General features: G+C 47.0%; 1 protein-coding gene across 5 annotated transcripts in view; it reads right to left on the bottom strand.

Annotated features, from left to right (window-relative positions):
• Nucleotides 1–12,350, bottom strand: part of EPRS1 (glutamyl-prolyl-tRNA synthetase 1) — a 136,733-nt gene that overhangs the window by 103,160 nt on the left and 21,223 nt on the right. Inside the window, exon 1 of one of the 5 annotated variants that reach the window (XM_040351429.1) lies at nt 7,417–7,555. The exons of 1 other annotated variant lie outside the window; for it this stretch is intronic. In XM_040351429.1, coding sequence (XP_040207363.1) covers nt 7,417–7,456 — 40 coding nt within the window. In that variant the 5' untranslated portion in view covers nt 7,457–7,555. Of the gene's footprint in view, nt 1–7,416; nt 7,556–12,350 lie in introns of those variants that run through there. 3 more of the 5 variants (XM_040351427.1, XM_040351430.1, XM_040351432.1) reach the window with 3 other exon arrangements.

Genomic DNA, 12,350 nt, shown 5'->3' with positions numbered 1-12,350 from the left:
ACAAAATGGTGCAATTCCAACTCCATCCGAGTCTATTTTGAAAGCTCTTGCGCTACTTTTTACAAGTTCAGGAATGACTTGTGAATGAAGACGCACAGGTGTCTCCCAAGTACCAACTGAAGGAGTGCTACTTTGAAATCGTGCTACATGAAGTGAAGTGACTGTGGTGTTCGGCCCTTACACACCGGGAGGGCTCCATTGGAGGGAATCTGTCCGCTGATCCCCACTGAGCAGACACAGCCTGCTCTCCTCTATGGGCCGTCAGGTGTAAACAGACCACTTGTCTGCCATCTGATCCAATCCACCAGGCTGGTGAGGAACAGATCTCCATTTATCTGTTTTTAGCCAATAGGATCAGATCGGATATCGGCGGGTGTTATTGCACACATGTCCACTGATACCCTCCACTCCATAGAGGAGACTGGAGGGCCCGATCACGTCTGCCTAAAAGAAAAAAAACTGACAGGTCTCCCACATATTTCCTTTTCTGGTTGAATACGTTTAGTTTAGGGTGTTAAGATATTTTCAATTGCATATGACGACAAGACTTGTTCACACTAGCGGTTGAGCTACGCTTTTATGCCCCGCCCCACCAGCTGTGGAAGGAGTGTCCACATGCAGCAGCAGGAATTACACTCCCTTCCACTTTTGCAATGCGTGGCTCACTATTGAGATTATCATATTCTTCTCATCATTGAACTGTATTTCTAAATGATATGGTTGTCTTACAATATTAAGATTTTAATCCCCTTTATTACTTTTCTATAGCTTCTTCCTATATACATAATTGACACCAATAAAGGTGGAATTATTTTATTATTGTGTTTCGTTGCACACCATTTGCCTGAATCTCAATTATACTTATTACTAGTAAATAACTTTAATAGAGCTGAGTAAAGCAGCATGAGACAGCAATAAGATCAGACCAGACAAGCAATGCTGAACCGCGGCCACAGCCGTCTCATAAAGAAATCACGGGGCCGATGCCGGGTGAGGACACTTGGGGGTTGATTTGCTAAAGCATAGTACATACTGTAAGAAAATGGGATGATCGATCGTGTGGTTTGCTCCGTTTTACAGCAGGAAAACGAGGATGGTACCAACTGTACTGTAAAGTCTTTTTTTTTTTGTTGTTTAACCACTTACAGACCGGAAGATTTTCCCCCTTAATGACCAGGCCATTTATTGCGATTCGGCACTGCGTCGCTTTAACTGACAATCGCGCCGTCGTGCGATGTTGTACCCAAAGAGATTTCTTTTGGTGGTATATGATCACCTCTACGGTTTTTATTTTTTGCGCTATAAACAATTAAAAAAAAAATAAAAGAACAATATTTTTTTTTACTTTTTGCTATAATAGATATCAAAATAATTCTTCATCAGTTTAGGCAACCTGCGGCCCTCCAGCTGTTGCAGGACTACAAGTGCCATCATGCCTCGGAGTAATTGTAACTGCCAGCTTTGCAATGCCTTAAGGGAAATGTAGTTACACAACAGCTGGAGGGCCCCAGGTTGTCTACCCCTGGTTTAGGCCAATCTGTATTCTTCAACATATTTTTGGTAAAAAAATTAAATAAAAAATAAAAAGTTATAGCATCTACAAAAAAAGTAATAGATTTATGCAGCGTTTGACAAATTTGCTTGGAATCTAGAAGCCAGCTAAAAAAGTTAGGAGCCAGAAAACGCACCCCGTCCCGACGAGCTTGCGCGCAGAAGCGAACACATAAGTGAGCAGCGCCCACATATGTAAATGGTGTTAAAACCACACATGTGAGGTATCCCCGCGATTGGTAGAGCGAGAGCAATAATTCTAGCCCTAGACCTCCTCTGTAACTCTTTTTTTTTTTTAAACGTCGCCTATGAAGATTTTAAAGGGTAAAAGTTTGTCGGCATTCCACGAGCGGACGCAATTTTGAAGCGTGATATTTTGGGCATGAATTTACTCGGCGTAACATTAACTTTCATAATATAAAAAAAAAAATGGGCATAACTTTACTGTTGTCTTATTTTTTAATTAAAAAAAGTGTAATTTTTTCCCCAAAAAATGCACTTATAAGACCGCTGCGCAAATACGGCGTGACAGAAAGTATTGCAACGATCGCCATTTTATTCTCTAGGGCAGTGATGGCGAACCTTGGCACTCCAGATGTTTTGGAACTACATTTCCCATGATGCTCACCTACACTGCAGAGTGCATTAGCATCATGGGAAATGTAGTTCCAAAACATCTGGGGTGCCAAGGTTTGCCATCACTGCTCTAGGGTGTTAGGATAAAAAATATATATAATGTTTGGGGGTTCTATTTAGAGGGAAGGAGATGGCAGTGAAAATAGTGAAAAATTACATTAGAATTGCTGTTTAACTTGTAACGGCTAACCACCAGATGGCACCAGCTCACAAAAAAAAAAAAATTTGCCCCCCTTCCAAGCCAAGTCACCAGGACCCTATTTCTAGTCGCCATGGCGACCTGGCGACCGGGATTTGTCGAGCCCTGGATTTTTAGCGGGATTGTGGCAGACAGATCAGACACTTTTTCGGGACCAGTGACATTTATACAGCGCTCAGTGCTATAAAAATGCACCGATAACTGTAAATGTCACTGGCAGAGAAGGGTTTAACAATACAGGCAATCAAGGGGTTAAATGTGTTCCCTGGGAGGTGTTTCTATCTGTGGAGGGATGGGACTGACTGGAGGGGGAGAGAGATTGCTGTTCCTAATCACTAGAAACAACAGATCTCTCTCCCCTGTCAGAACGGGTACCTGTCCGTTCACATTGACAGACCCCCGTTCTGGTTTTCTTTCCCACGATCGCGGGTGGCCAGTTGACATTTTTCTTCCGATTCTCTCATAGTGTATACCCCACATAAAACTGGAAAGTGCAAAATCTGGTGCCGCTGTGCATGGTAGCCAATCAGCTTCTAACTGTCGCTTGTTCAATGAGGCTGCATTCACACATGACCGCGGGTGGAATCACTGCCATTCCGTCCCGCGGTTTCAAATGGCTGCAGAACGCGTTTGAGATGCCATTACTTCTAATGGCACCCCAATCATGCCTCGGTTTTTCTGCGATAGTCACTCTAACAGGAACACAAGCTTCTTTTGGGCGACAGAGTCACATGTGATCTGCGGCGATTGCAGCACGCCAAACATTGCAGGGCAATTAGGGTGCCACTAGAAGTAATGGCATCGCAAACGCGTCCCGTGTTTTGCAGCCATTTGAAATCGCAGGGCGAAACCGCTCAAGATCAAGTTTGAATGCAGCCTAAGACAAAAAACAATCCTGGAAGCCGATTCTGAGTTTTAGTATATTGAGCCCTTGGTTTGGTACAAGACACAATGATGCAACTGGGTGTAAAAGATCATATTTGTCATCAATGAAAGAAGCGGAAGCTCCAGCAGGGAGAAAGTATTGCCTGCTGATGAAACTGAGTGAAAAGAGAACATAATAAACAAAGCCAAAAAAAGTACAGAACAATGCAAAGAGCAGCAATCCACAGCCAATCAGAATTCATTTGTCACCAATCATCGAGAGTGTTTTTTTTTCCTTTCAGGGACGTGGTGCGAATTCACAGCAAATGCGCACCTAAATCGCAAACCTGTTCATGCCAAATGATTGCGGAGCGTTTGTTAACGACCCCCCGTATTTAGTTTGCAAAATGCAACCCGATTTCCAGAATCAGATCGCATGGGCGTTAACACCCATGCGAACCAATTCTGGTGCGGACAAAAAAAAACAACGGGTCCTGCACGAGTTTGGTCCGAATGCGATGCGAGTTCAGAAATACAGTTCCTACGGCTAAAATTGCATCGCACAGACATTGCATGTGATCTGCACAGCAATCCGGTGCGAATCACGTGCGATGTCTGGCATCGAACCAGTGTGAACCGGTGATCTGACAATATGGTTCCGGCTATCGAGATGGTTCCTATAAGGACTGCGCAGGCGCAATCCTTGCTGACGGAAATCACAGAACCTCCAGGGCGACGTGGAATTTGAGGTAAGTAGCTCGCTTGGCCTCCTGGCTCTTTTTTTAACATCCTCCAATCCACTGGGATGTTAAGGAATAAGCCTGGATGCCGGCCGAGGTTCGGAGATTTCCGTCGGCAAGGATTGCGCCTGCGCAGTCCTTACAGGAACCATCTCGATAGAGGAACCATACCGACAAGTCACCGGCCCTCATTCTCGGTGAGAACAGTAAACATGACAAATAGAGAGGGTGAGCCTCCTGGATGGGAAAATAGACAGCAATAAAACCTGACAGGTGATCTAACCCCTCTCCTCTAAATAAAAAAGTTTTGCCTTTAATTCTACTTTCAGCCTGCGCCACAGATAAGCACAAAGTTAACATCCAGTTCAGATTTGTTTTCATTTAAAAATATAAAAGTCAATTCAAACTTGCAATATGACAACATCGATCGGTGGTGCGGCATGTCAGTCTGACACACCGCTGCACCGATCTCAGTAAAGAGCCTCCGACGGAGGCTCTTTACCACGTGATCAGCTACGTCCAATCACGGCTGATCACGATGTAAACAGGAAGTTGTTCTGCTTTTCCTCACTCGCATCTGGAAGGAGAGCCAATTGGCTACTCTCCTGACTGGGGGGGGGGGGGCTGACCTGAATGTTTATCAGCGCAGCCCCCCCCCCCTCGGATGCCCACCCACACTGGACCACCATGTATGCCACCCTAGACCACTAGGGATATGCCAATCAGTGCCCATCCACAATGCCTGTCAGTGCCACCAGGGATGGCTCAGTGCCACCACTGCCGTATATTAGTGCCACCCATAAGTACCCATCAGTGTAGACTTTCAGTGCCCATTGTCAGTGCCGCCTTATCAGTGCCCATAAAGGAGAAAACTTACTTATTTACTTACAACATTTTATAACAGAAACAAAAGAAAAACTTTCCCAAATTTTCTGTCTTTTCTTTGTTTTTATTTGTTTAGCAAAAAATAAAAAACCGCAGAGGTGATCAAATACCACCAAAAGAAAGCTCTTTTTGTGGGAACAAAATTATAAAAATTCTGTTTGGGTACAGTGTAGCATGACTGCGCAATTGTCATTTCAACAGCGACAGCGCTGAAAATTGGCATGGGTAGGAAGGGGGTGCAAGTGCCTGGTATTGAAGTGGCTAATAAATAACCAATAAATGTAACTTGGACAACCCCAAAAATATAACCGATTTAAAGTCTGGTCCCACAGGACGTGCACCTGAGATCTAGACTATTGATGAGCGACTTAAAAGAGAAGTATGGATTGTTGTTTTTTTCACCTTTTATAACTTACCAAGGTGGATGCAGCATGGGTCTGATGCTGCATCTGTCCCCCGGCATCTCTACACTGAGAACGGAGTCACAGGACATTGCCGATGGCTCAGTTTTCACAGATCCCCGTGAGGAGAGCTGCTGCCTGTCAATCAGCAGCTCTCCACTCTGCTCCTCCACGCTGGAGTGCTAAGCTGTGGAGGGGCAGGGAGCAGCTTGCTGAGATGTGTATGGGTCCAGGCACCTGGCAGATCCAGACTTTATTGTCGGGATGACCTTTAAGGGTCCAAGACTGAAAGTATAGGGAAATACAGTCCTAAAACCAAATTCAGGATTCCAGAAGACCGGCAAAACACTTTGGGGTGTGTAGACAAATGCCACTACTTAGAATCTAGGCAATCAGTGGGGACACTCTCCCATATGCCAGAGATCAGCAGGCCATTCTCTGGCCCTCCCGTAATAAAGCGAACATGCATTGGGACTCCAGTGATCAGCCCCTTACCCTCTGGGGCCCCAAGCATTCTTCAGGACCCCACTGAAGAATGCTTGGGGCCCCAGAGAGTAAGGGGTCATTCTCTGGGATTCCAGTGATGAGCAGAGACACTCCAAGACCTCAGTCCTTAGGAGGTCAGAAGGGACATTCTCCAAGACCCCAGTGATCAGAATGGACATTCTTCAGGAACCCAGTGCTCAGCAGGGTCACTCTCCAAGATCCCCAGTGATCACATGGGCCATTCTCAAGAACCCCAAAAATTGCCAGGTCATTCACTGGGACCATAGTGATCAGTAGGAAATTCTTGAAGACCCCAATGATCAGCAAAGACACTATACAATACCCCCGAGATCAGCAGGGACACTCTCCCTGGAACCCCAGTGATCAGCAGGAGACACAAGTGACCAGCAGGGACATTTCCCCGGACCAAGGCCATCAAATGGGCTATTCTCCGAGACCCCAGTGATCAGTAGGCAATTCTACGGGAACGCAGAAATTTGGGAGACACTCTCTGGGACTGCAGTGATCAGCGTGAAAATCTCAAGGGCCTCAGTGATCAATGGGCCATCCTTGGGGACCCCAGTAATCACCAGGGACATTCTCCAAGACCCCAGCCATTAGAAAGGCTATTCTCCAGGACCCCACTGCTCAGCAGGCCATTCTCTGGAATTCCAGTGATCAAGTTGGACACTCTCCAGGACAACAGTGATCAGCAGGGACCACACCGATCAGTAGGCCATTCTCTAGGATCACATGAAGTAGCAAACCATTCTTCAGGACCCTGTGATAAGTAAGGAATTCTTGGGGACCCCAGTGATTATAGGGACACTTTCTGGGGCAGCAATGATCACTGGGAAGGTTTTAAGGTACCCCAGCAATCAGTGCACCATCCACCTGGACCACAGCAAACTGCAGGGCCACTCTCTGTGGCCCCAGCGATAAGTGGTTTATTTTTGAGGACATCAGGGAATAGAAGCGTGCCCTAGGGAATAGGAGGACGCCCTACAAGGGCCCACTAATCGCCGGAGCCCCAAGGAATCGGGCGCTGATCCCCGGAGCCCCAAAGAATCGGGCGCTGATCCCCAAGGAATCGGGCGCCGATTGCCGTGGGCCCCCAAAGAATCGGGCTCCGATTCCCGTGAGCCCCCAAAGAATCGGGCTCCGATTCCCGTGAGCCCCCAAAGAATCGGGCTCCGATTCCCGTGAGCCCCCAAAGAATCGGGCTCCGATTGCCGTGAGCCCCCAAAGAATCGGGCTCCGATTGCCGTGGGCCCCCAAAGAATCGGGCTCCGATTCCTGTGAGCCCCCAAAGAATCGGGCTCCGATTGCCGTGGGCCCCCAAAGAATCGGGCTCCGATTGCCGGGGCCCCAAAGAATCAAGCGCTGATCAGCATGCCATTTGCTCTGTCATTTCCAATTCTTTTATCACTCAATAAAATCCTCCACAATCTGAGGACTAATCAAAATCCCTAAAATAGAGCATGGCATTGCCCTCACCCCACACACCCTGAGCTCAGCTCATGAGAACACATGTAATACACCACAAATAGTTCCCCAGCACCCCATCTGGAGACATTCTTCGCCTCTCCAGCCCCGATCCCGGCAATCACATTGAACTATGGAGGTGACAGTGCCCCCTGCAGGATGTCATTACCCAGTGGAGGGCTGCTGGACACGGTCAAGTTCGGTGCCATTCTGTTTCTCCTGCTCCGGATCCCGCAGGCTGCCACGAAGCTCCCGACTGAATGAGAAAGAACACAGGCGCTTCCGTCACTCACATGCTCGGCACAGCCCTCCTCCGACCCACTGACAGTGCACACTTCCGCTACAGCGCAGCCATCTTGGGCAATGCATATCGCGCCGCCATCTTTGTTATGGGCAAGGCAGGTCGATAGAGCGTAGCTGATATCATAGGAGACATAGCCTGGACGCCGCGTACCCTCACCATGGTAACAGCCCAGTCTCGCGATTATTACAGAGCTTCCTGTTGTACCCAGAGATGCCGCTGGGGGAGCCCGCTCTGTTCATCATGAGATAATCGGCTGCTGATGCAATGCTGGGAGTTAGCATGGCAATAGTCTAGTTCAGGGGTTAGTGAGCGTCTTGTGTACAAGTGTTAGAGCAAAAACACGTCATAGACCTCAGATAAGACCAACTTCCTGCATCTTCCCATCTCAGATCATCATCACCCCAATTCATGTACCTTCCCATCTCAGATCACCCCAATTCTTCTACCTTCCCATCTCAGATCACCCTAATTCTTATACCTTCCCATCTCAGATCACCCCAATTCTTCTACCTACACACCTCAGATCAACCCAATTCACGTACCTTCCCATCTCAGATCACCCCAATTCCTATACCTTCCCATCTCAGATCACCCCAATTCTTATACCTTCCCATCTCAGATCACCCCAATTCTTATACCTTCCCATCTCAGATCACCCCAATTCTACCTTCCCATCTCAGATCACCCCAATTCTTCTACCTGCACACATCAGATCACCCCAATTCTTCTACCTACACACCTCAGATCACCCCAATTCACGTACCTTCCCATCTCAGATCACCCCAATTCTTCTACCTACACACATCAGATCACCCCAATTCTTATACCTTCCCATCTCAGATCACCCCAATTCTTATACCTTCACACCTCAGATCACCCCCAATTCATGTACCTTCCCATCTCAGATCACCCCAATTCCTGTACCTTCCCATCTCAGATCACCCCAATTTCTATACCTTCACACCTCAGATCACCCCCATTCTTCTACCTACACACCTCAGATCACCCCAATTCTTCTACCTACACACCTCAGATCACCCCAATTCCTGTACCTTCACACCTCAGATCACCCCAATTCCTGTACCTTCACACCTCAGATCACCCCAATTCCTGTACCTTCCCATCTTAGATCACCCCAATTCCTATACCTTCACACCTCAGATCACCCCAATTCTTCTACCTACACACCTCAGATCACCCCAACTCTTCTACCTATCTTACACACCTCTGATCACCCCAATTCTTCTACCTACACACCTCAGATCACCCCAACTCTTCTACCTATCTTACACACCTCTGATCACCCCAATTCTTCTACCTATCCTACACACCTCTGATTACCCCAATTCTTCTACCTATCCTACACACCTCAGATCACCCCAAGCCTTGTACCTATCCTTTACACCTCAGATCACCCCAAGTCTTGTACCTCCCCATCTAAGATCACCCCAATTCCTGTACCTTCCCATCTCAGGTCACCCCAATTCTTATACCTTCACACGTCAGATCACCCCAATTCTTATACCTACACACCTCAGATCACCCCAACTCTTCTACCTATACTACACACCTCAGATCACCCCAACTCTTCTACCTATACTACACAACTCAGATCACCCCAACTCTTCTACCTATACTACACACCTCAGATCACCCCAACTCTTCTACCTATCCTACACAACTCAGATCACCCCAACTCTTCTACCTATCCTACACACCTCAGATCACCCCAAGTCTTGTATACACACGCCATAGACTTTTCAAAAAAAATAAATAAATCTCAGATCACCCCAATTTCTGCACCTACACACCTCAGATCCCCCCAATTCTTATACCTATCCTACACACATCTTATCACCCCAATTCCTGTACCTACACACCTCAGATCACCCCAAGTACTGTACATACACACCTCAGATCACCCCAAGTCTTGTACCCTCCCATCTCAGATCACCCCAATTCTTTTACCTTCCCATCTCAGATCACCCCAATTCTAGTACCTTCCCATCTCAGATCACCCCAATTCTTGTACCTTCCCATCTCAGATCACCCCAATTATTCTACCAACACACCTCTGATCACCCCCATTCTTGTACCTTTCCATCTCAGATCACCCCAATTCCTGTACCTTCCCATCTCAGATCACCCCAATTCGTATACCTTCACACCTCAGATCACCCCAATTCTTCTACCTACACACCTCAGATCACCCCAATTCTTCTACCTATCCTACACACCTCTGATCACCCCAATTCTTCTACCTATCCTACACACCTCTGATCACCCCAATTCTTCTACCTATCCTACACACCTCTGATCACCCCACTTCTTCTACCTATCCTACACACCTCAGATCACCCCAACTCTTCTACCTATCCTACACACCTCAGGCCCCCCCAACTCTTCTACCTATTCTACACACCTCAGATCACCCCAAGTCTTGTACCTCCCCATCTCAGATCACCCCAATTCCTGTACCTTCCCATCTCAGATCACCCCAATTCCTATACCTTCACACCTCAGATCACCCCAATTCTTCTACCTACACACCTCAGATTACCCCAATTCCTCTACCTACACACCTCAGATCACCCCAACTCTTCAACCTATCTTACACACCTGAGATCACCCCAACTCTTCTACCTATCCTACACACCTCTGATCACCCCAATTCTTCTACCTATCCTTCACACCTCAGATCACCCCAGGTCTTGTACCTATTTTTCTGCACCGGGTGAAGTTTTCGGGTGTGTTACACACGCCATAGGCTTTTAAAAAAAAAAAAAAAAAATCTCAGATCACCCCAATCTCTGCACCTACACACCTCAGATCACCCGATTCTTATACCTATCCAACACACATCTGATCACCCCAATTCCTGTACCTACACACCTCAGATCACCCCAAGTACTGTCCATAGACACCTCAGATCACCTCAATTCTTGTACCTGCACACCTCAGATCACCCCAAGTCTTGTACCCTCCCATCTCAGATCACCCCAATTCTTTTACCTTCCCATCTCAGATCACCCCAATTCTAGTACCTTCCCATCTCAGATCACCCCAATTCTAGTACCTTCCCATCTCAGATCACCCCAATTATTCTTCCAACACACCTCAGATCACCCCCATTCTTGTATCTTCCATCTCAGATCACCCCAATTCCTGTACCTTCCCATCTCATGTCACCCCAATTCCTATACCTTCACACCTCAGATCACCCCAATTCTTCTACCTACACACCTCAGATCACCCCAACTCTTCTACCTATACTACACACCTGAGATCACCCCAACTCTTCTACCTATACTACACACCTCAGATCACCCCAACTCTTCTACCTATCCTACACACCTCAGATCACCCTAACTCTTCTACCTATCCTACACACCTCTGATCACCCCAATTCTTCTACCTATCCTTCACACCTCAGATGACCCCAAGTCTTGTATACACACGCCATAGACTTTTCAAAAAAAAATTAAAAATCTCAGATCACCCCAATTTCTGCACCTACACACCTCAGATCCCCCCAATTCTTATACCTATCCTACACACATCTTATCACCTCAATTCCTGTACCTACACACCTCAGATCACCCCAAGTACTGTACATACACACCTCAGATCACCCCAAGTACTGTACATACACACCTCAGATCACCCCAAGTCTTGTACCCTCCCATCTCAGATCACCCCAATTCTTTTACCTTCCCATCTCAGATCACCCCAATTCTAGTACCTTCCCATCTCAGATCACCCCAATTCTTGTACCTTCCCATCTCAGATCACCCCAATTATTCTACCAACACACCTCTGATCACCCCCATTCTTGTATCTTCCCATCTCAGATCACCCCAATTCCTGTACCTACACACCTCAGATCACCCCAGTTCCTGTACCTACACACCTCAGATCACCCCAATTCTTGTACCTTTCCATCTCAGATCACCCCAATTCCTGTACCTTCCCATCTCAGATCACCCCAATTCGTATACCTTCACACCTCAGATCACCCCAATTCTTCTACCTATCCTACACACCTCTGATCACCCCAATTCTTCTACCTATCCTACACACCTCTGATCACTCCGATTCTTCTACCTATCCTACACACCTCTGATCACCCCAATTCTTCTACCTATCCTACACACCTCAGATCACCCAACTCTTCTACCTATCCTACACACCTCAGATAACCCCAAGTCTTGTACCTCCCCATCTCAGATCACCCCAATTCCTGTACCTTCCCATCTCAGATCACCCCAATTCCTATACCTTCACACCTCAGATCACCCCAATTCTTCTACCTACACACCTCAGATTACCCCAATTCCTCTACCTACACACCTCAGATCACCCAAACTCTTCTACCTATCTTACACACCTGAGATCACCCCAACTCTTCTACATATCCTACACACCTCTGATCACCCCAATTCTTCTACCTATCCTTTACACCTCAGATCACCCCAAGTCTTGTACCTATTTTTCTGCACCGGGTGAAGTTTTTGGGTGTGTTACACACGCCATAGGCTTTTCAAAAAAAAATTAAAAATCTCAGATCACCCCAATCTCTGCACCTACACACCTCAGATCACCCCGATTCTTATACCTATCCAACACACATCTGATCACCCCAATTCCTGTACCTACACACCTCAGATCATCCCAAGTACTGTCCATACACACCTCAGATCACCTCAATTCTTGTACCTGCACACTTCAGATCACCCCAAGTCTTGTACCCTCCCATCTCAGATCACCCCAATTCTTTTACCTTCCCATCTCAGATCACC

This window comes from Rana temporaria, chromosome 4 (assembly GCF_905171775.1).
Source record: "Rana temporaria chromosome 4, aRanTem1.1, whole genome shotgun sequence".
Lineage (NCBI taxonomy): Eukaryota > Metazoa > Chordata > Amphibia > Anura > Ranidae > Rana > Rana temporaria.
The sequence above is the reverse complement of the archived record's forward strand: the minus strand, read 5'-3'. Positions and strand labels throughout refer to the sequence as shown.